The sequence below is a fragment of the Lytechinus variegatus genome, chromosome 9, assembly GCF_018143015.1.
Source record: "Lytechinus variegatus isolate NC3 chromosome 9, Lvar_3.0, whole genome shotgun sequence".
Taxonomy (NCBI): Eukaryota; Metazoa; Echinodermata; class Echinoidea; order Temnopleuroida; family Toxopneustidae; genus Lytechinus; species Lytechinus variegatus.
The window spans coordinates 8,636,829-8,662,966 of record NC_054748.1 but is presented as its reverse complement, the minus strand read 5'-3'; the positions used below and the strand labels follow the sequence as shown (position 1 = coordinate 8,662,966).

Here is a 26,138-nt window from a genome sequence, read left to right as displayed (position 1 = left end):
CACAGAACGCAACTCTCCGTAGTCCCCTCCTCGTTGGAACCCCTCTTCCTCTTTCGTTACTTTTGGGGGAGCAACAGAGGGGGCACAATTTATCGAGATGGGACTCTGTGATATGTAAAACACAAGAGTAATTTACAAAAATAAATGAAAGTATGTATTAATTCACCTCTACATGTGATAAAAATTTGACATGTACACTGAGACATACACAATACATCTAGAGTTGTTTAAAAACAAATATGTTTTGAACATGTACATGTACATATGTCAATTACTTACATTAAAAACATTCAATTCATACTACATATTTTTTTAACATGTCCTATTTCTACATGTACATGTAGGTCTACAAGTTCTAGTTTTGAAGGATGACTTTTAAAAAAATATAGAGTGTGCAATATACACATCACACGCCGGCCAACATTATTGAAAATGAAAAAAGGGAGTCATAATCGCATGTCACGAATTCTTCTGCTCGATGTCAGGTGTGCCTTAGTCACTTTTTTTATTAATAGCATACGCCCACACCCCACCACACAAATACATGTATGCGCTGATTTATTTTTTTATCTTAATAATTGATCGAAAAACAGAGTGCTCCTCATTCCGGGGGGGGGCCCACTTCCATTCACGAGTGGATACCATGCGCGACCATGGGGTCTTGAAAAGCACCCTAAACACGTAATTTCCACATTCTGAAAATGTACCCCTTAACAAGTATTGGCTTGTGAAACCCTACCCTTAACAAGTATTGGAAACAAAATGATACTCTTGACAAATATTCCCTGAAATGAACCCCTAAACAAGAACAGGAATGTTTTATTGTTACGGGTCCTTCGGTCGTCGGCTTTACCTTATTTGGTTTAGGACCACACCTTATACACCTCGCGCAAATCGGACTCTAAACATTAAGTGTTGGGGAAAAAGGACATCCTTTATAAATCATTTTAGTTTTGTTTTATCATCCCCGCAAATTCGACCTTAAACACGTTATTTTCCTAGCAAAATAGATACACTTTTTTCATTTTTTTTGTGTTTTTGACGTAACGTGCCCTATCGTGAAAAGGACATCCTTTTTATGTGTTTTTTGGTCGCGCATGTTATCCACTCGTCAATGTATGTAAGGCCCCCCCCCCACCCCCGGGTCCTCATTTTGGTTGAAAAATGGGTAACTCCTGGAAAAAAGGAGTACTGGTAGTTGGTAGGTCTGACATCACCACATTGGCCAGCTCATTCATCATTCATAATAATTTGAAAAGCCTAGTTTCCAATGGGAAACAAACATTTCTATGATGCACTGAACAGGTGAACACATACCTGTACATGTTTTTTTTGCATGGGTGGGACAAACAGATTGTGGAAACAATAGCAATTTCCTGAATTTACTCTTGGACCTTTCATTTACAACTTTTAAAGACATCATACACATGTAGGCAGCTCAGCAGAGCTACCAAGTCTCACACATTTATGCGTGAGACTCAAGCATTTTGGACTCTTGTTCATCCCCTCAAATCTCTATCTCACGCAACTATCACAGCCTATCCCCATATATACATTGTACACAATGTCTGTGATCTCACTCAGATTCACAGAAAATCTCATGCATAGCTGGTCTTTGAACTTGGCATCTCTGGCTCAGTTTCTATCATTTGCAATGTACACCTTACACTGTACAGTTCTATTGTGTTGTCTCTGCAAATTCATTAGGGTCTTCATGCTCTAAAGTCAAAGACTAGTCACATTTGATCTCCCATAATTCGAAGTGCGATCACTGCGATGTGCGTTTGAACATAATAAAATCAGCTTGACAGAGGACTTTGGACCTTGTCTGACAATCAGAAATAAATGACACTGATTTGCACGGTTCAGCTCTAATGCCCAAACCGCATTCAAAGCTACATGTACCATACAACCTGTGTACTATGCACTAGTGTACATTACAGTACAAGTACATGTACATGTAAATTATGTACAATGTAGATACCCAATTTCAGTGCTTCAATGTGCAACATGTTCATGTAAACTCACAGGGGAGTACAGTAGCCAATACTGACACAATAAAAAAATAAAATTGAAACATGAACTTTTAGTGGATAACAAATAAACTAAAAAGGTTAATAACAAGTATGGTACCGCTTATAAAAGATGGATACATGTGTATAATTACTGAAACAAAAAATAAATTTACACTGAAACAAAATTAATATCAAACTTTAAAGCACAGGGATCCTCAGTTACCCTTTCAAAAATCTTCTCAAACCTTTAGGCAGTAAGTACATGTACATGTACATTTGTACATCCCAAAAATAAGATTTTTCCCCCTTTTTTTGCACTTGAGATGACTACATGTCCATGTACATGTACATGTATTTACTCCAGGGTAATTTGAATACAATCTATTCTAAAATCAGACTGAAAATATTATCAGAATTTGACAAGGAATGCATACAGGTAATTAAGACATATTTCAAATGTATTGCCATACATGTACATGTACATCAGTGAAACAGTTCTTTTCCATGCACTGTCATCTCCACACTTATTCTTTTCTATTTTTAATGTTTTTTTTACATGTACATGTGAATGTGTACAGTATAAAAATATGAAATTTCCTCGTAAGATACGTGTAACTAAGTAAGGGAAATGGGGACAACTTTAATACAAAAATCAACCCATTTACATGTAATGTACATGTAGGGGAAGGCAGGGGAAGTTGCGACACTTATTGCTTTTTGCATGTTAGAATTGATGATTAATAATCTTGTAGTTCACCTTGCCTTTAAAATTTAATTCTGAAATATTTTTCATCTATAACTTTCTACCCCCACAGTGAAAGTCATTGTCACCTTTGAAAAAAAGAAATGTAATGGCTCAAATTGCCCCATCTGTGGGGTAAGTTGAGCCAACTTCTGGTGTAAATTGAGCTCCCAGAACTATGTACAAAATGTATGGGGGAAGAACCAGCATGTCATTTTTTTATTTTAATAAAGTCTTTTCACTTGCTAATTCTCTATAAATACATGTACTACTCAAGGAAAAGAACAGTCATGTGACCTTGCTCCTTTCTGCCTGCATATCCATGGCTTTTTAAAGGTTTGTTTGTTTTTATATTACCATAAGAATTACCGTGGCTCAACTTGCCCCATGTTTGCTGGCACAACTTACCCCAGTCCGAACTTCGCATCCACATATTTCTTATGGATCCATCATGTAAAAGACTATGACAAGAATGAAGATCCATACCTGGACTAACAATGTTGTTCAATTTTTATGTCTTTATTGTACATGTATTTAAAGACTGCACGTGTGAAAAAAACTATCTACAGTGTGTATTTCACACCCTTTTTTTACTTTTTTGGCTGAAATTTGTATTTTTCCCTCCAAAAAATACTTTTTGTTTCAAAGTTGAAAACAATGTGGTGGGGTTAAGGGTTATGCAATGGGTCATCAATACATGCCACCACCACAATGTCTGACTCGTTCATTATTGGCCTGGGGGTGGTTGCTCAACTTGCCGCTATGCTCAACTTATCCCGCCTTCCCCTATACCAGAAAAATTGAATTTTTACATTAAAGATGCATTGCACGTGCCAATCTTCAGGGAGTCAAAAAGAGTAGAAAAATCAGAGAAACATATCCACAAGGGCTTAGCGTAAATCCAGCAAAGTAAAAAGAGTCGATTTTAAGGGATGGTCCAGGCCAAAGATATTTGTATCTCAATAAATAGAGTAAACTTCACAGAGCAAAATACTGAAAATTTCATCAAAATCGGGTAACAAATTACAAAGTTATTGAATTTTAAGATTTGCATTATTCCGATGAAACAGTTCTGGGGTGGTGGCTCTACTTGCCCCTATGCTCAACTTACCCCACCTTCCCCTACATGTACTGATTATGACAGAAGGCACACGTTGACAGAAAAATGTTGCCAAAATCTATTATTTCAATTACATTCATGGCTTTTCATCATTTTTTTAATGAAATTTTCAGCATTTTGCTTGATATTACTGAATTCTTCAGAGATACCATATTTTCAGCCTTGAGTACCTTTTAACTATTTGTAAATGTACATGAACATGTATGATTCTAATAAAATAATACAGAGAAAGATATCAATTTATAAAAGCATCTGTTGAAAATTCGAAATAGTTTTGTTAATTTCAGATGTCTTCAAGCATATTCAAAATGAGACAGTCGATGATGTCCTTCACTCACTATTTCTTTTTTTTATTGTTTGAATTATACAATATTCTTTTTTTTTACACATTTGACAATAAGGGCCAACTTGACTGAATCATATTAAACAATGCTAATTCTACAGGTCCAGGGGGAATCAATAAACTGTGTCACTTGACAATGAGGTTAAAATTAGAATATTTTTAAATATAATAAAATACAAATAGTGAGTGGATGACATGATCAGTCTCCTCATTTGCATACCGACCATTCACTCTTACGGCCGCCGTACGGCGAGTCGAAAACAGCCGTTTTATTCATTTTTATACAAACCACCTATATGTAGCTGGTACAACTAAAAAAAAAAGTATTCAAATGACTGTTTTCGACTCGCTGTACAGCCGCCGTAGAGCAAATGTGACCAAGGTAAAAGGGTCTACCGTTCAGTAACGGCACCACAAAGACGACTAAGACAGACATCATTTATTGAATGTACATTTTTTTTTTTCTAATCATATGCCAATTGTAATTGCTAGAATGCAGGATAATGAGAAAATGCAAAAGGAAAGGAGGCACTGTACCTCTAAAAAAAGGGTTAATGATCAACTCACCTCACTGTAAATCTTCTTTAGATTCACAGGACTCTCTGGCTCTGCCTTCCGGACACTGTCCAAGGAGCCGCTGCCATGACCGATCGAGCTCGACTGGGAGGACGATTCTTTCCGTTGCAATGGATCCGAATGTCTCTTGGTCGATACATGAAAGTCTTGTTCTATGACCACACTGGACTTGGATCCCTCTCTGCCAAGACCGGGACTACTCCAACGGGCTTGGGTTGATAAGTCCCTTTGTTGCGACGGATCCAAAGAGTGGTATTCTTGTCGTTGGACGTCCGAATGACCACTAGGCATTCCCCTTCCAGAATGACTATCAACTGGACAGGCTCCTTGGTGTCTATGAAGTCCACTGTCTTGAAAGACCCAAGTCACGTTAGGATCCAGGGACACCTTTCCATCAGGGTATACTTTTCCTTTAATCACAATATCTTGGCCCACATCCAATATTTTCGGCGCAATGTGCCTGGGTTCAACAATCTCTTTACCTGTATGTAAAATGGCAAAAGGAAGGGTTTTGTGTCACTAGTTACAACTTACATGTACATTTCTTGAATAACATGAAAAGGTCTATGGCAAGTGGCGTGGACAAGAATGGATGACTACAAAATACATGCATACTGACTGCACTGTGCGAATCTCAAAGAGGAATGTAAAACATTGCTGGAGTCAAAATATCATCCTTTAATGATTTCAGTCAAAGTTTATAACTGTGCTCCTCCTCCTCCTCCTCGTTCTCCTTCCTTTATACTATTATTATCTTCATATTTGCCAAATATAAATTACTCACTATAGATCAAATCAATAATCAACAAACTGCTATATTTATGTATTCTTATTACAATAATCTCTTGCCAAACTTTCTTAATAAATGTTTTGTACAGAATAAATCACTTACTGGTCGTCTAACTAGACAAGCTCATGATCTTTTTATTCCAAACTTCAAATACACATTTTCACGAAACACTATTCAATATGTCGGACCTAAACTTTGGAATTCTTTACCGAATGAACTCAAACATTCCCCCACACTCCTGTCTTTCAAACGGAAATATAAATTTCATCTATTTACTCCATAAGATAGTTTTATATTTGCCTCTTCCTCCCCTTTATTTGTCTTTTACTTTCTTTTGCTTTGTCTGGGGTTTTTAGGTTAAGTATCTATTTTTTCTTATGTAATTTATGTATTCCATTTGTTTTCTTTCATTGGGGATTGACCTTGATAGATCAATATGGCCTTTGTCAATCCCCTCGACATTTTGATTTTCTATGTTCTTCTTTTATGTATATATTGTTCCTATTTATACTTGTATTTGTTATTATCTATGTATGTGCTCGATTGTAATGTTTATTACATGTTTTTTTACTCAATATGTGGAAATAAATTGAATTGAATTGAATTGAATCATCATCATCATCGTCATCAGGGGTGTGAGTGGTCACAAATAAACAGATCTGAAAAAAGCTGAAGATTGTTGAAATAGTCTGAAATAAAAATAGCTCCCATTCTTTTTGTACAGAGGAAAGCCAAAAATAAGCAGAAATTAAGCTGAAAATCAAAACAAAAAAATCTGAAATCAGATAGAAATCTGAACTCTCACACCCCTGCATCATCATCATCATTTTCATCTTTATCATCATCATCGCCATCATCATCATTTTCATCATCATCATCATCGCCATCATCATTTTCATCTTCATCATCATCATCATTTTCATCTTCATCATCATCATTTTCATCATCATAATAATCGTCATCATCATCATTTTCATCATCATCATCTTCATCTTCATCATCATCATCTTCATCATCATTTTCATCTTCATCATCATCATTTTCATCTTCTTCATCATTTTCATTGCCATCATCATCATTTTCATCATCATAATAATCGTCATCATCATCTTCTTCATCATCATCATTTTCATCTTCATCATCATCATCATCATCATTTTCATCTTCATCATCATTTTCATCTTCATCATCATCATCATCATTTTCATCATCATAATAATCGTCATCATCATCATTTTCATCATCATCATCTTCATCATCTTCTTCATCATCATCTTCATAATCATTTTCATCATCATAATCATCGTCATCATCATCATTTTCATCATCATCATCTTCATCATCTTCTTCATCATCGTCATCATCATCATCATCATTTTTATCTTAATCATCATCATCGTCATCTTCATCGCCATCATCATTTTCATCTTCATCATCATCATCATCGCCATGATCATCATTTTCATCATCGTCATCGCCATCATCATTTTCATCTTCATCATCATCATCGCCATCATCATCATCATCTTCATCATCTTCTTCATCATCATATATTTACCTTGGTTTTCATAATAATCATAGAGGTCTCGTAATATGTCATTCCTGCCAATTCTCTTCAAAGAATCCTTGAGCTTGCCAACATCACATCCACCACAACGCCTTTCCCAATCCAATAGAAGAGCCTTGGGTGCTGATTCGCCGTCTTTCAACCCTTGAGTCGTGAATTTCTAAAAGAATGAAAAATCAAGAAATATTGATATCATGGATAGAAAAAAAACATATTGTCGATTTTAAAGTTAAAATTTTCCGGACTTTCAAACAGAAGGTCTTGGTTTGGAATCCCAACCATGGCGAAATTTCCTTCAGCAAGAAATTGATCCACAATGTGCTGCACTCAACCCAGGTGAGGTAAATGGGTACCTGGCAGGAACTTATTTCTTGAAACGCAGCGCGCGCAACAGCTGCACTGCGAAAGCCAGGGTACATGTACATGTAATTGTGCTGCATACATGTATACTGTCGAGTGCAGACTTCTGACAAATTATTGTATTAAACGCTATACAAGCAAGTATTTTATTATTATTAACAAGTGGAATGCCTCTGGCCGTCTCACCTGCATCACGCGGTTCAATATAGCAGCAGTGCTGACTTTGCATACTACTCTAACTCGCACAAGATGTTCAGTGATACATGGTTACTCTTATGTCCTCTTTTTATGAACTAGACCAATAAACTTACAGAGATATGATGGTTATTCAACAAAAAAGCCCAACATGGCCAAAGTTCATTGACCTTACATGACCTTTGACCTTGATCATGTGACCTGAAACTGGAACAGGATGTTCAGTGATACTTGATTACTCTTATGTACAAGTTTCATGAATCAGATCCATAAACTTTCAAAGTTATGATGGTAATTCAACAGATACACCCAATTCGGCTAAAGTTCATTGACCTTTGACCTTGGACATGTGACCTGAAACACGCACAGGATGTTCAGTGATACTTGGTTACTCTAATGTCCAAGTTTAACGAACTAGACCAATAAACTTTCAAAGTTATGATGGTAATTCAACAGATACCCCCGATTCGGCCAAAGTTCATTGACCCTAAATGACCTTTGACCTTAATCATGAGACCTGAAACTTGCACAAAATGTTCAGTGATGCTTGATTACTATTATGTCCAAGTTTCATGAATCAGATCCATAAACTTTCAAAGTTATGATGGGAATTCAACAGATATCCCCAATTCGGCCAAAGTTCATTGACCCTAAATGACCTTTGACCTTGATCATGTGACCTGACACTTGCACAAAATGTTCAGTGATGCTTGATTACTATTATGTCCAAGTTTCATGAATCAGATCCATAAACTTTCAAAGTTATGATGGGAATTCAACAGATATCCCCAATTCGTCCAAAGTTCATTGACCCTAAATGACCTTTGACCTTGGTCATGTGACGTGAAACTCATGCAGGATGTTCATTGATACTTGATTAACCTTATGTCCAAGTTTCATGAACTAGGTCCATATATTTTCTAAGTTATGATGACATTTCAAAAACTTAACCTCAGGTTAAGATTTCGATGTTGATTCCTCCAACATGGTCTAAGTTCATTGACCCTAAATGACCTTTGACCTTGGTCATGTGACATGAAACTCTGATAGGATGTTCAGTAATACTTGATTAACCTTATGGCCAAGTTTTATTAACTAGGTCCATATACTTTCTAAGTTATGATGTCATTTCAAAAACTTAACCTCAGGTTAAGATTTGATGTTGACGCCGCCGCCGCCGTCGCCGTCGGAAAAGCGGCGCCTATAGTCTCACTTTGCTTCGCAGGTGAGACAAAAATGGAGACAAAATAATTCAGATTAATCAATGACAAGGCAAAAGCAATTTTGTGTCTTGCCCACTTACATGTATGAAAATAACCAGAAATATCATGATTTGTGAGGGCACGCAAGAGGATTACATGTATATCGAAACTTCATTGTGAAATGACTGGGATGGAATAACACTTGTCATAAGAGCCTTGCGCGTAAACTTTAATGTTGACCTGAAAATGACCTATGACCTTACCATGTGACCTCTGACTGCAGCATAAAATGCAGGTCACTTAAGTCCATCTACCATCCAAGTTTGGTTGAAAGCGACTAACAGTTGTAGAGTTAAAGTCTTGCATGTAAACTTTAACGTTGACCTGAAAATGACCTTTGACCTTACCATGTGACCTCCGACTGCAGAATAACATGCACGTCCCCCAAGTCCATCTAACATCCAAGTTTGGTTAAAAAGCGACATACGGTTGTGGAGTTAGGTGTCATAAGAGAGTCTTGCATGTAAACTTTAACGATGACCTGAAATTTACCTTTGACCTTACCATGTGACCTCACGCTGCAACATAACATGCAGGTCCCCCAAGCCATCCACCATCCAAGTTTGGTTGAAAAGAGACTTATGGTTGTGGAGCTATGTGTCATTACATGTTTGTAACGGACGGACGACGGACGGAATTTGGATCCCTAAGTCTCGCCTTCACCTCTGGTGGGCGAGACAAAAAGTTATGAATTTATGGATGAACTGCTTATCTTTACCTTGTGGATCAACTATACAGTGCATCCCACAAAAAACAAAGCCAAGACTTCCTGATGATTTATCATAATTTATTCATAAAAACAATAGACAAATGACCTACCATTGTAAAGCTTAGAATCTCCTCTTTCATCTGATATTACTTTTCATTCATGCATGAGTGAGCAAAAACAATTTGTAGAAAGGATACCAAAAACTCATTTGACAGGGGGGGGTACATGTATCTACATTTCAAAAAGAAAATCACATGCCTACTAAACAGTTCAATATCTGCTCTTTGAATTGATACTTTAATCATAGAAAATGGTCAAGAAGGTAAAGGGTTATGTTCCCTCGAAACAATGCTTGTATTTCCATTATTTCATTAAATAAACATGTTTTCACCAGTTTCCCACAGAAGCTACAGTATCACAATAACAAAAGACCTTTATGCATGGCTGATCGTCAACAAAATGGAGTGTTGAGTGAGTCTAACACTAGCCTGCATTAAAACCTCGTCATTTTATGTAATTGTTGAAATTCAAGCCTTATTTCAAATAACCAGAACTTTGCTATTTCTTGACCATTTTCTGTAATTGAGGTATCAAATTAAAGAGCAGATAGTGAACTTTTTAAAAATGTGTTTTTCTTTTTGAAAGCCAGATACAGCCGCCAAGTGACTTTTTGATATCCCCTCTTAAAATGGAGTTTGCTCACTCATGCATGAATTAGGAATAATTTAAGTAACTATTTCAGATGAAAGAGTAGATTCTATTAAAGCTTTACAATGGTGGGTCATTTGTCTATTGTATTTGTGATTATAAAGTTATGATAAATCTTGGTTTAGTTTTTTGTGGGATGCACTGTATACAATATGGAGACAAAACAATTTAAAACATTTCAGGGGAATTATGAATACTTGCAACCTACTAAAAGGCTTGGTACCACTGGCTGATTGGAACAAAATGTTTTCATGCATGTAAAGGACTCAGCGAACAAGCAAATTTTTGGGGTGGCTCCATCCGTGTTCATCCGCTCCAAAATTGGACAAAATTAACCAGATTTTCTTTACGCTTTACATCTTATTTGCATCCAGAAGTGCAGTGCAACCGGGCCTTTAATAACTGAGGTTATTCTTCAAATTAGCAACATCCATGCTTTTTTATTTGCTGGAAATACATGCCAATCTTTTTCAATTTCAAATTCTATTTAATAGAAATAGATACAGAATGTTAAAAGAATGTCATTAATAGTAAACAATGATAAAAAAAAGTTGTTATAATTATTACTCTTTCTTTCTTCTTTTGCCCTAAACAAAATATAATAATGAAATTATAAAGCTCACAGGTATGTGAAAAAAATCGATTTTTTTTCTTCTTTTGATGTTTTTTAAAAGTGGAATGGAATACTTACATTTAGATCTAAAGTTGTGTATCCTACATGTAACTGTCCAGCCAACTGCCTCCAGTTTACCGGTCCGCCATCTAGACGTTCACTGATGAAGTCAAGAGCTTCAATAGTAAGGTACTTAGCAACTCCCTCTTCACCTGGTCCCGCCATGGTAGCTTTCAGAACCAGAGACTACTAGTCCAATTCCTGCAATGAATGGGTGTAACTATGAAAGCATTCAACAGATTCTTCTATTTAAAAATATAGGTATCACTGTACAAAAAGAATAAAAATCAAGCATTAATTCTTCAAATAATGGTTACATTACCCAAGTCAAATCTATTGGGAAGGAAATATGTGACGATGAGAGTTTTTTACTCTCCTGGCGCTGACTTGGTAAGTTGGAACAGAAAGAAAAAAAGTTTGATATCCCATGTACATGTACAGGATTATCGGTATATACCAGAAATGAATCTAGATTTAGTCTAAGCTACATTGGAATTTTGAAGTCTCAATAATCACATTGTGGTTTGTTTTTTGCTCTCTTTTCTTTGGTACGGGTACGTACATGTATTTCTAGATCTACATGTATTAGATCTACATGTACATACTGGTATGAAACTCTTTCTGATACACTTAGCAAATTATTTTAATTTTTACTAGGTGGTTAATAGCCAAAATATGGAATTAAAGGGATGGTCCGGGCTGAAAGTATTCATATCTTCTGTAGAATTCAATGAGCAAATTGCCCGAAAATTCATCAAAATCGGATAAATAATAAAGTTATTGAAGTTTAAAGATTTGCAATATTTTGTGAAAACAGTCATCATGAATATTCATTAGGTGGGCTGATGATTTAGCGAACTTAAATTTACTTTTAAAATTTTTGCGTATCCTGTTAATAATTGTTTTTCTGCTTATCTGTAATGTATTGTAATGCGCAGTTGAGTATCCAAATAGAAATTGCGCAATATAAATTTACAATTATTATTATTATGTCACATCCCCACTTTCCATTTTCTTATGTTACTACATAAAATTATAATTTTTTCATTATTTTATACTTGCGTGAATAATATGTCTCCCTTATAATGAAATAAGTTGCAGCAATAAATATCTAATTCACTATCAGTTGTCAATCCATTTTTTCTATTTCTTGGAGGAAAACAATTGAATAAACTTAATTTCAGATAACAAAGTACAAAAGAACAAGTGGGGGTGTGACATCATCAGCCCACCTAATGAATATTCATGACTCTTTTCACAAAATATTGCTAAACTTCAAAATTCAATAACTTTATTTGTTATCCGATTTTGATGAAATTTTCGGCATTTTGCTCAGCGAATTATATAAATACTTTATTAAGCTATAAATACTTTCAGCCCGGACCATCCCTTTAAACATGAAATCTATTGGGAGCCACTGTCCGTGTCGGCACTGTCCCATCAGGACTTTTCACTTTGTACATCAGCACTTAATTACTTTCTTTCAACTATAATCATGCTAAATCAAAGGTACAAAACTAATATAACTTCTCTGTCTGTAACGTTAGCCCTATGGAGGTGATCTTGGTAGACATAAGAAAGAACTTTTCAAGAGCTTTCAAGCAATAACAATTTCATTGTTAATCAATGTATCCTCTGACCACTGATTTCAAAAATTTCTGCCACCTACCTAATTATTGGCGATGGTTTAGTGAAGGGTGCTACATGTACACTTTTTGAAGCACTTGCCCAGTCGGGCAAATTAATTCCTAAATAGTTGGAAAATACTTGCCCGAAAATATATTTCACTTGCCCTGATAAACTCTTTCAAAACGTTTTATCGCTCAAAAAGAAAGAAGTGCAAGTTTATATACCATTGCTTCTTTCCTCTCTTTTATTCATGAACTGGCCTATGTACATGTACCTTGTATTTGCCTGCCATGACTGACATTAGTGTCAATATGACATGTTTAATTTCCTCTATCATATATTTTCATGTACTATTGTATAGATGGCACAAAATAACAAAGAGAATCACTGAAAATATTACTGAATACAAAGAAAGAGAAAGAAAGACAGAAAGAAAGAAAGATTGAAAAAAATAAATGAACACAGAATTAAAGGAAGGAAAGCTAGGAAATAAAGACAGATGGAAAGAAAAAAGAAATTCAGGAAGAATACAAGAAAGGATGAAGAAAGGAGGAATGAAAAGAAAGAAAAAAATAAGAGAAAAAGAAAAATCAGGAAGGAAAGAGAGAATAAGGGAAGAGAAAAGGAAAAAAGAATGAAGCCAAGAGAGAACTGAAGAAAGAAAAGAATTGGAAGAAGAAAAGAAAGAAGGGATGACAGAAAGAAATTCCAAAAAGAAGAATAAGAGGAAGAGAGAAGGGAGCAAAAAAAATTTAAGGAAAGAAAGGAAAATGAACAGAGTGAGATGATCAGGAAAGGAAAGATTGAAAACAAAGATAGAAGGAACAAAAAAGGCCAGCAGAAAGGATTAAGGAAGGATTGAAAAGAAAGAAAAAAGAAAGCAAGGAAGGAAGGAAGGAAGGAAGAAAGAGGAAAAAAGTTCAAAGTTCAAACCTCAAAAAGAAAATCCAATCATCTAAAAAAAAAAATCAGATTTTTTTATACATGTACATGTATATCTTAAAAATTGATAGAAAACTGAATGTTTTAGATAAGATTTCAAAGCAAAACATTGTCAAGCTTGAAAATAAAGTGAATCATCACGGCATCACACACACACACAGCTACAAGTTCACACCGATCTCAAGACTCAAAACGAAAGCTGAAATTGAAAACTCAATATTAACTTGCTCCTCTGATCACATCACCAAAAGTCCAAATCAGTATATGAGAGTCCATAAATTCATTGAAACAAATTCCTGCCAATTTTGTGATTTAATATTTTGGTAGAAACACTATTTTTCATGTGAGATTGTTCATCCTTCTTAACGTCACTCTTAACTTAAGAACAGCTTTATGAAACAGCCCCCTCCCGGCCTCCCCCCGGGATGAGAACTTTACTCAGCTCCGACCGTGTAGAATTTCATCACGGACTTGTGATATCTCCCCTTGATATGCATGCGCAAGAATTGCATGCACCGGTAAATGGAATGGTCCCATGCCCTAGTAGTACCGTAGTATAGGCCATAATAAACTGTTTTTAGACGAGCGATATAGGCTGGAAGAGTAGAAGTCTATGCTATGTGCAACTTACGTTATCATCAGACATCGCAGATCACATTGTTACAATTAAATCTCGCAGGCAGTACAGGTGAATTATCCGACAGATGAATTCACTGTTGTCAAGTTGTAAATCTTATAATCAGAGTCAATTCATTCGATCAAAAGATCTAAACTTGATCCAGCATCAGTCGACCATCGTCGTCTCCGTATTTTGTTACTTACTTCCGGGCTACATATTTTCTGACGTAGATGGCAATATGCCACCTTGCGTGCAAGGCTAACATGGATTATCAATGTTTTTTTTTTTTTTTTTTGAAGTAGTATTTATTAAAACATTCAGTTCAAAATCATACTTATACAATAGTATATTAACAAAACATTGTTCACAAAGTCAAATAAACAATTATTCATAATACAAAAAAGAATTGTACACAAAAAAATACAGAATATAATATTCGAGTCAGTGGCGTAACTACGGGGGGGCATGGGGGGCACGTGCCCCCCCCCCCCCAATCGGCTGACAAAAAAAAAAAAAAAAACGGGGAAAAGGAGAAAAGAGGGAGAAAGGAAGAGAAACGTAGTGGGAAAGAAGACATTATTGTTCATTATAATGGTATATTATATCATAATTACCGTATATTATGTTATATTACATAAGAAACATTTTTTCATAACTTTATGAAACATAATTTGCTCAGGGCCTATGTCTTCATTGTTCCTGGTGCTCGCATTATCTGTTTACCGAGATATATAATCATGTTTATACTAAAACCTCCCGTTTTCAAGTCAATATACACCAAACTGCCAAATGTATTTCCTCGAACTTCGAGTTATTATTGTTTTATGTACAATAGTATGCCTATTTTTCATGACTACATAAAGTGATTGCCCCATATTAAGGTCTTAATATAAAAACATTTCCTGTCCGTGCTTACGTTCGCAGTAGTGGATTGGTGAAATATGTCTGCTCTCCATGAATTCCTAGAATCAGTCCTTAAAATGTTCTTTTTTCTAATAAAAAAAATTCGGCTCGCACTTCGCACTCGCATCATTTGGTTATCATTAGTATGGTCTTCGTGAATTCCTACAAACAAGCCTTAAAATGCCCCTCTTCAGGTCTGAATTTCCTAAATTTTTAGCTCACGCTTCGCGCTCGCAAGATTTGATTAGTGAGATGGGTATGTTAATCACGATTACAAGTGCTTTATGTGCATGTTTAGATGAAATTCTAACAAAATCAGCAAGCGCTTATTGGCACTCGCATTAGATGACTATGATGAGATGTGTATACTCTTAATGGATTCCTAAAATATAGTCCTTAAAATATTCCTGTTTGGGGGTCAATATTCACAAAAAATTCAGCTCACGCTTCGCGCTCGCATTATTTAGCGAGACATGTAACATGGTTACAAAAGATTGATTAGAATGTCCCTTTTTATGTCTGAATATCAAAAATTTTAAGCTCGCGCTTCGCGCTCGCATTATTTGACCAGTCTCTATCAGGTCAGTATACCTGGCAACTTGGCGCGCTTTGCGCGCTCACTTAGTGACTCAAAATTTTTGCTGGTGCCCCCCCCCAATGCCGTGACCCACGGTACGCCACTGATTCGAATCATCAGGAACAAAATAATTATAACAAAATAATTTATAGTGACGCAATTGAAATAAATGAGTAAACAAAGTAAAGCCCTCCCATCCCAACTGCCCCCCCCCACATCCCATCCAAGCCCAGGAAGCGCGACCTGCTTCCCTCCCCTCAACCCTACCCTCCATTTCAGTCTAACTGTATGCTTGAACTTTCTTAGCCTCAGCATCCCTAGAAAATAAACTTGTCCCATTTTCTGAAATGGTTTGTTAATAGACCTCTCTGTTCAGCTAGTTTTCTTTCTTCAAGTCTATCTTCTTGTATTTTTTCCTTAATATGGTTAAGGGTCGGTGGATCTTTTGTGTTTCTACTATTTTTTAAAATCATATACTTTATGAGGATTATTATGTGATTTAATAATTGAGCCTCTCCTTTAGTTGACCCTTCCACGCCTACGTGTACACCTTTTTTTATCTATATTTGTAATGATAGGGAGTTGAAGCATGTTCCCACATTCTTTCCATATAGTTTTTATTTTATCACATGAAAAGAATATATGATCATATGTTTCTTCTTCTTTACTGCAGAATGAACATAAATCATCTGTTGTCATTTTAAATAAATATAAATATTTTTTGTGTATAGTTTTTTAAATTTTAAATTGAAATTCTCTGAGTCTGCTGTTCAGAGTCGATTTTCGTGGTCTTAGAAAAATATCAGAAATATCTTTTTTTTTTGTTATATTATATTTTTCCTCAAGTTTTTTAAATGCTTGGGGTATATCCGATTTCATACTTACAAGAATATCATATATTCTTTTTGATGTGATGTCTTGCAAGTCGAAAGTCCTGCCTTTTAATTGAAAATCCAAAATTAACTCACTATCTATGGAACTTTGACCCCCTTTTTCAGCGAGTCCTTCCAAAAGTATGGAATGTTATTAAAAATTTCAAAACGATCCAAACCCATTTTTGAAAGGTCGAGATAGACTTAATCTTCCCATCTTTATCTACAATATGATGGAGTTTATAAATTTTCTTTAAAGACAGCTTTTCATTATAATATGTTTGTCCTTTCAAACGGATGAACCTATTATTGAAAATGATCTCATTTCTTTTATTCTTCTCTTCTTTAAGTAAAAACAATTTCTTATTGAACCATACATCTAACATTTCTGTATAAAATTCTGGCAGTTCAAATCCTATCAAATTCATTGTGAGGTTACTAAAAAAAATTAGCAATCCTCCCATATCGTGTGCTAAGTATCTGAAATATTGTTTCCATTTCATTTTTGGTCTTTTAATCCACATAATTCTTTGTGTCTTAATGAATAACTGAAAATTTGTCATTTTTAGACCAGCATGACCATAATCTAAATAAACAATGTCTCTTTGAATTTTATCTTTACCACCCCATAAAAATCCAAAGATCAGTGTATTAAGATCCTCTATTACCCATGTCGGGACAATGGTAAGAGAAGAAATGTATATCAATTTAGATAGTACAAATGTTTTAATTAACTGAATTTTGCCCATTAATGCCAAATCCCTTTCATTCCACTACATCAAAATTTTCTTTATTCTACTAAGTATTTCTTTGTAATTTATTCTTACTTGAATTTCTCTATCTAATGAAAAATATATATACCTAAGATCCTAACCATCTGCTCCACTTTACCAAAAGGTAAAATTTGATCTATATATTTGTTCATGGTGTCCCAGTAACATAATAAAGGTTTTATCTTTATTCATCCTCAAACCTGACGTTTCGGCAAAATATTCGAACAGCATATCTAACTTTTCAATGGACTGAGTGACTTTTACAAAAATTGTCATATCATCTGCGTATAAAATTTGCTTAACTTCTGTATTTCCAAACTTAATTCCGTGAATTTCTGGATCAAGTCTTATTCTGTTAGCCAAAATTTCAATACATAAAATAAAGAGATATGGGGATAACGGATCTCCTTGTCTTACCCCTCTCCCTATATCAAAGTAACCTGTTGAAATACTGCCATTGAAAACACAACTTTCAGCTTTTTTATACAAAGTACTTGTCCATTTACAAAATGAGGGTCCAAAACCAAACGTTTGCAATACTTTAAACAAAAAACAATGTGAAACCGAATCAAATGCCTTTTCAAAATCAATGGCCAATAGATATGCCGATATATCATTTTTTTTACTGAATGAAAAATCATGTCATCTATAAGTCTAATAGCTTCCCCAATATTCCTTCCTTTTAAATATCCTACTTGGTCGACATTGATTATTTCATGCAACACCTGCTTTATTCTTATTGATAGTCCCTTCGCCAAAATTTGGTAGTCTACATTTAACAGTGAGATGGGCCGATAATTTTTAATATGTAATGGATCCTTTCCTTCTTTATGAATTAAGGTAATAGTTGCTTGTCTTTTTGATGGCGAAAGTTCTCCTCTCATAAAAGCATTATTTAAAGCATCAACTAAAACATCCCCAATCAGCGGCCAGAACACTAAATAAAATTCTACGCTAAGCCCGTCATTACCCGGTGATTTATTTAACTTCATCCCTTTTAAAGCAGCTAAACATTCACCTTCCGTAATTTTCCCTTCACATGATTTCATCGATTCTTCTGATAATTTTGTTACATCGGAGAAAAAGTCATCATCAAGGATTTTATCATCTCTCTTTGCATATAACATGCTATAAAAATTCCTTATTTCATTTTTTATTTCCTTTTGATCAGAAGTTAATCTATCTCCTATTGATAATTTACGTATATTTGTTTTCTTTTTGTTGGATTCCATTAACTGAGTGAAGTACCTGGTATCCCTTTCCCCGCTTTCATAAAAAGAAGCTCTCGATCTGATTTTAAGACCTTCGCTCACATAATCATAACATGCCTTTAATTCTGTCTTTTTATTCTCTAATAAATCGATTGATTGTTTATTCATATTTGTAGTTAACCTCGTTTGAATACCATCAATTTCTTTTTCTAAATCTTTGATTTTCTCTCTTCGTTTCTTAGCCTTTTCCTTTGAATATTTCCGAGAAAAATTGCCGATTTTCATTTTCAAGAAATCCCAACAAATTCTCATATCTTTGATTTCTTTTTTGAAAGTTTCTTTCAAATTGATAATTTCGTCTTTCATTTGTCGAGTAAAATCACCGTCTGTACACAGACTATTGTTAAATTTCCAATAAGTGCCTTTAGATGTTTGAATTGACTGAGAGGGTTTATTAAAGAGTTGAAATACAACCGCCGAGTGATCTGGTGCTATAGACGGTATTATATCACATGTTAAAACAAATTCTCTAAAACTTTCTGTAATAAACCAATAATCTAACCTGCTTTGCATAAAGGGGTTAATTTGTCTAAAAGTATACTGTCTCTTAACGCCATTAATTTCCCTCCAAATATCAACTAAATTTAAATCACATACAAAATTATCAAAGTTCTTCTGAAAAGAAGACTGAAACTGTCTTGTATTATTTCCTATGTAGTCTAAGTCAATATTCCGTACTAAATTAAAATCCCCCCCCCCCCATAATGAGAGGAACACCTCGATCATGTTTTTCTTTTAAAACTGTATTTAAATTGTGTAAGACTGTGTTTCGCTCCATGTTATGACCTTGAACAGGGAAGTACACATTAACTAAAGCTAACTTTATATCTTGTAATATACATTCCATAATTATAAACCTTCCGTTTTCGTCAGTTTTTGTGTCCAGAATCTGAATACCTAACTTGGAGTTGATTAGTACACTAACCCCCGACTATGACATGTACCATGACTATAGTATATGTTTCCATTCCACTCAGAACCCCATACTTCTTCGATTTCCCTTGTACTAAAAGTTTCTTGCAAGAAAACTACGTCTGCTTTCTTATCCTTCAACCAAGTAAAAATTCTTTCTCTTTTTAACTTATCTCTTAAACCTTTCACATTCAAAGAAAGAAAACTGCAATTAACAGATAAACGATCCAAATCCATTGACAAAAAAAAGAATGACAGATATTATATACCTCAAAATATTCCAGAGATGCTGAGACGAAGCTTGTTTCGAAAAGGGCCCTTCGAGTAGGGTTTCGAAAGATTATTTACGACAAGAGAGATCTAAAAAAAACGCACAGATGTAGAGACTGATAGCTTGACACGCTCCACCCCCCCCCTCCCATTCATTTCTTAGTCTTCTCTCCCCTAAATAAAAAAAACCTCATTAACTAAGGCAGCTGTCTGTCTTTGTAGAATTAAAACAAAGCATTAAATAAAGAGAAAAGTTATTTTTACCTATCTTTTGTATCTATTCTCGTTCATCTATTTACATATTTACAATTGTACTATCTAGCTTTAATCAAATGCCGAAACTACGCTCATAAAACAAAACAAATTCAAAACTATCAGTCAAGAATATTCATTGAGAAAACATCACAAGGCATGTCCGTCGACCTCTTTTGTAACCTGACTTCAGTTAAAGGTCAAGTCCACCTCAGAAAAATGTTGATTTGAATCAATAGAGAAAAATCAGACAAGCACAATGCCGAAGATTTCATCAAAATCGGATGTAAAATAAGAAAGTTATGACATTTCAAAGTTTCGCTTATTTTTAACAAAATAGTTATATGAACGAGCCAGTTACATCCAAATGAGAGAGTCGATGATGTCACTCACTCACTATTTCTTTTGTTTTTTATTGTTTGAATTATACAATATTTCAATTTTCACGAATTTTATGATTAGGACCTCCTTGCCTGAAGCACAAAATGTTAAAATAATGTAATTCCACATGTTCAGGGAGGAATGAAACTTCATTTCACATGACAATGACGAGAAAATCAAAATATTTCATATTTCAAACAATAAAAAACAAAAGAAATAGTGAGTGAGTGACAATCATCATCAACTCTCTCATTTGGATGTAACTAGCTCGTTCATATAATTGTTTTGTGAAATAAAGCGAAACTTTGAAATTTCCTAACTTTCTTATTTTACATCCGATTTTGATGAAATTTTCAGTGTTATGCTTGTTGAATTTTTCTCTTTTTATTTAAATAAAGTTTTTGGTGGGGTGGACTTGTCCTTTAAGAAACAATGCCCTTCGAATAAACAAGCCTTTCCTTTCTTGTCTTTTATGAAACCATCAAAATCAAATCAAATGCCTAGAGCTATCTTTAAATAACCAGGGCAAATTATTTCCTATGTCGGTCTTATATGACTATTGTTACAATAACACTGGTTAAAACACTATCAGAACATATCCCTTGAAACTTTTTAATTGCCTTAAAAAAATAGAATCGAACTAGAATTTTACCATACCAAAATCCCAGCACTGGCTTTTAATGCCAAGGGTAGCAATTAAAGTATCCATGGAGCTTAAGCGATCAAAGCCATTAAGTGTCAACCAGAGTGGGATACCTTCTTTAAGAACCATGCAATATCATTGCTCCGATCGAGAAACATTTTTTTTCCTTTTCAAATCTTTGAAGTCAAATTGTAACCTTTGTACATTGGCTTGCTCATTATCATGCCTATACCCCCTCAGTTCCTTATCAAAATATTCTCAGAGTGCGGGGAAAGAAAAGATCACACCACACTTACATGTGGTTGATGACCTGTGGCAACTCATGAGTGATCACGAAGAGACCACACCCATGCACTTGATTGATGGATCGCGATCGATGGTTGGTTGGGTGGGTGGATGGATGGATGGGTGGGTGGGTGGGTCAATGGATGGATGGATGGGTGGGTGGGTCAATGGATGGATGGATGGATCGCTGGAAATTAAATTTTGTTAACACGAAGGGGTTGCAGTAGCACAAACACCGGAACTTCAATAGTTTATTAAACTAAAGAAAGGAAGGAAGGAAAGAAAGAAAGAAAGAAAGAAAGAAAGAAAGAAAGAAAAAAAGGGGGAGTTTTCTACAGCGGAAATCGGAGCGACGTCTCTCAGCGCTTTACAAATATTATTACCCCGGTCAACGGATTCTGGCATGCCCGGCCCGCCACACAATGTATGCACTTTCTCCACTCCCTGTGGAGCATTCCTACACAGAGTAAGTTCCAAGACTCAATCGTTCTAAGCCGAAATTTCTGAAGGCGCGACGGGACGGATTTTTTCTTAATTTACTTTTCATTGGAAAAAAGCAAAACTGAATGCACCGGCCTTCTCATCATAACTATTATTGAACAATAAACACAACAAATGTAAGAGTGAAGACAATTTCGTTCCTATACATAGACGGATCCAGTCAAGAATAATCGGCGCCTCCTGGTTCTAAATCGGCGCCAGTCGATTATGAATTGCCGCTGCCTGAATCTTACGTGACGTCTACTTGTCCTAAATCAGCTGTATGTGCAACGGGATATCCATCTCGACTACGATGCACTATCATTGATCGCTATGCAAGGAAACACCCAAGGAAGATGATCCCCGGGGAGATGATCTTCATATATCCGATCACAGTTAGTGACTGTAACAGTTGTCCTGTTAGTTTTGCAGTGATGCGGTGCAGAGGCGTCGATCCGGGGGGGGGGGGGCAGGGGGCGATCGCCCCCATGAAAATACTTGTTGGGCAAACATATCGTTTTGCCCCCCCCCAATAATTCCGCATGTGCAAAAAATAAAATAAGATTGTAATGTTACACAGAAATCAGCAAGCGAGACTTGAGACACACAACTCATTCTTTATCTAAAACCGTGCTCAAAATGCCCGCTTTTCAGATTGGAGTATAACAATTTTCAGTTCGCGCTTCGCGCTCGCATCATTTCTGTAGCAAAAACCCTTACTTTTCATGATTAAATAGGTGAACAGAATGACCCGTTTCAGTTTTATAAACCCCATAGGAACTCCCGCTTCGATTTGCAATAATCTTTTGTTGGATCTCATTTTATTTTTCTTGTTCTTTATTAAAAACTCAATATTTTTTAGATCGAAATATCAAATTTTTCAGCTCCCGCTTCGCGCTTGCATCTATTGTTTGGTTTTTAGATACCCATCTTAATCATTGGTACCAAAAATGCTTAGAATATCAAGCTTTCAGGTCTCAGCTCGGTCTCGGCACTCGCATTATCTATGTAGTGAGATTCTCCTCATGAGTTACTACAAACAGAAACACCTTTTCCTGCATCAGGTCAGTATATCAAAATATTTCAGCTCGCGCTTCGCGCTCGCATTAATTTGTTGGTGAGATATGTGTCTCTGTCTCATGAGTCATATATATATATATATATATATATATATATATATATATATATGTGTGTGTGTGTGTGTGTGTGTGTGTGTGTGTTTGTTTGTTTTGCCTTATTTGGAAAGTTGATTCATGATTTTGCCCCCCCCCCCATCTGAAAAATGGATCGACGCCCCTGATGCGGTGTCATTCTTGTTTGACAGCCCTATAACTTGTAACTGCTTAACTGAGAAACCCTCACACTTAATGAATCTTCGAGTCACTGAATAAAGATTGATTGCTTGATTGAATTTATTCTTTTTAATTCCAAAATTTAACAAAAGTTACAATGTAAAGCATAACACAAAAATATCATATAGAGTAATGAAAAAGATATGTAATTTATCATCATCATTATTATTACTACCCTCATCCTGTTAATAATATTATTATTATCATCATCATCATCATTATTAGGATAACAACATTTAAAGGCAACTTCGGAAAATGAGACTTGGAGTAGGTGATGTACGCACAAAAAACAAGAATGATATATTCCATTTAAAGAGGAACGGCGATACTCGATAAGCACGTGGTGCGATTCTAAATCAAGTCTTGCAATAGTATTTGCCCATGGTTGCTTACAAAAAAAAGTGTTTTTCAGTAGCATTCAGAGAATATTATCCTAACTTTTCATCCATTGAATAACTTGTATTTAATGTTATTAATTTGTTTTCAATGCACCGTAACAATTGAACGCATTGCTCTTTCAGCAGTGACGTTGCTGAAATTGATCAATATCTTTTTTAACGTGTTACTTGAAAATAATTATCACTCCAGTGAAATCATGCGTGAAAGATTCATTACATAAGTTCCCAAAATTACCTTTCCAAAAATCACAAGATTGAACTATTTGCAGAATTTCGACACATTCTGACAAATTCTAGTGGTTTATTTTTGTCTGGGTATATTTGGTTGCTAACCTCGAACCCCGATTCTCTCATGTATTTTCTTTCCGTATAGTGTCGCATCATCATGAGACTCTCCTTTGTATAGACAATTATATGTATATCATGTATATCACAAGTAATTCTGAAATATTAATCTCAATTGATGAGTATCAAATTACCTCGCTGTAAAGGAGTACTAAGTTTATGAAGATGATTCGATATTTTATTCCAAAACATTGCTAAAACCCGTTGCCAATACACAACCAGACGTATATTTGTTAGACCTTAAACCACTAAATATTATTTTCAATTTGAAAATACAGTTTGTCAATACCTTGGTTTTAACGTTTAAATGTTTACGCCATAAAATTTGATTTATTTTCATCTTCCATTAAGTTAAATATTATTCATCTAATCACTCAGGAAGAAGTTAAAAACAAAGATAACGTTACCTGTAAAACTGGAGAACTATTTCCAAAGCTCTGTCTTAAAGGATCTCTTTCTGAATTCTGGTCATAAGCAGTTTCCTCGAAGTAATTAGATAAAAATTACTCATCATTACAAATAGCATTAGATTAGTGCAAAGCATCACAATATACACATATATATATATATATATATATATATATATATATATACAAATACCAAATTCTGTACATATACATGTAGATCTATACAGCATGTACATGAAAATTGAATGATAATATATAAACCTGGATTGGTGATGTATTCTAAATGTTTCATGATTTAGTATATATATATACATTATATAGTAAAAAAAACTTTTATCTCAATATACAAAAGTATTGGCCTCATCGCAATAAAAGGGTTAGTACACAAGATTTTGAAATCGCACTTAACATGCATGATTTGTGTTACTTTTTGTTCGTTTCTTTCTTTAATATTTTTTTCAGTCTCTCTCTATATATGTTTTAGAAAGATTATATGTTTAAATTGATGTAAGTTTTCTGTTATAATAAGATATGTTTAAGTGTACTTCAGTGCATGGTCGTACGCAGCAAGGGCGAAAGGGGGGGGGGGCGAATTCCCGATCAGCTGTTGTGAAAACACATTTTTTTCCTTAACATTTCATGAAAACTATGAAAAATGTGCAAATGTGAGATGTGCACCAAATACTATTATTACACTTGTAAAAAAAATAATCGCCCCATTGAGCAGCTCGGTCCGTTTACTCTATTGTTTTTATTTTTTTTTCAAAAATATGTTCGTCTTGCCACCCATCGCTGCCCCACCCAGAAATATTATCTGCGTGTGGCCATGCAAAATGGCGTGACTGGAAATCCTACATTTTGAAAAGAGCTTTTGACAGGGTCAGATTTTACCCCTTTTTCAACATTTTCTTTTAAGGCGCCGGTGAAGGGCAAAAATATGTGCACCGCTCGGCAGTACAATCACCCCCCCCCCCCCCCCTCCTATGCCAAAAGCTGGACCCGCCTAAGATGTAAAGAGTTTCAAAAAAGTGATGTCATTAAAATTATAATACATCTAATTTTCTTCCTTGACACACTGACCAATAATCACTTGCACTTAAGCTGCTTTTTTAATAGATATAATTATCAAACACCATGGTTTCTATTGCAGCAGAGAATGTGAAATCGACTTTGGATTGAACGAATACCTGTACAAGACACCTAAAAAAACATCAATTCAATTCATTAAAATTTTACATAAAAACAGAAAGTTTCTTTTTTCCATTTCATATTATTCATACCACACAAATTCAGGGATACAAAAAAATTTTTTTTTCAAAACCACCATGATTGCAATTGCATTTGACTGAACGCAAAGCAATATGAAATAAATTATTATCCATGCCTGCAGCACGTTGTTTTTATGGGGGGAATCACACTGGAAGATGAATTAAATGTCAAGTCCACCCCAGAAAAATGCTGACTTGAATAAATAGAGAAAAATCAAACTAGCATATAGTGCTGAAAATGTCATCAAAACCGGATGTAAAATAGGAAAGTTATGACATTTTAAAGTTTCGCTTATTTTTCACAAAACAGTGATATGCACAACTAGGAGAGTCAGTCGATGATGTCCATCACTCACTATTTCTTTTGTTTTTTATTGTTTGAATTATACAATATTTCACTTTTTTTATAGATTTGACAATAAGTACCAACTTGACTGAACCATATAGTATTAAACAATACTAATTCCACATGTTCAGGGTGGAATTAATCGTTGTATCA

The 26,138-nt window shown here is 35.0% G+C and overlaps 1 protein-coding gene across 1 annotated transcript in view; it reads right to left on the bottom strand.

Moving 5' to 3' along the window:
• Positions 1–14,451, bottom strand: part of LOC121421402 — a 22,832-nt gene extending 8,381 nt beyond the window's left edge. The window contains exons 1-5 of the mRNA XM_041616103.1: positions 14,263–14,451; positions 11,079–11,261; positions 7,145–7,313; positions 4,788–5,278; positions 1–105 (exon numbers count right to left, since the gene is read on the bottom strand). The exon at positions 1–105 is cut by the window's left edge and continues 67 nt beyond it. Coding sequence (XP_041472037.1) covers positions 1–105; positions 4,788–5,278; positions 7,145–7,313; positions 11,079–11,225 — 912 coding nt within the window. The 5' untranslated portion in view covers positions 11,226–11,261; positions 14,263–14,451. The remainder of the gene's footprint in view (positions 106–4,787; positions 5,279–7,144; positions 7,314–11,078; positions 11,262–14,262) is intronic.
• Positions 14,452–26,138: the final 11,687 nt, after the last annotated feature.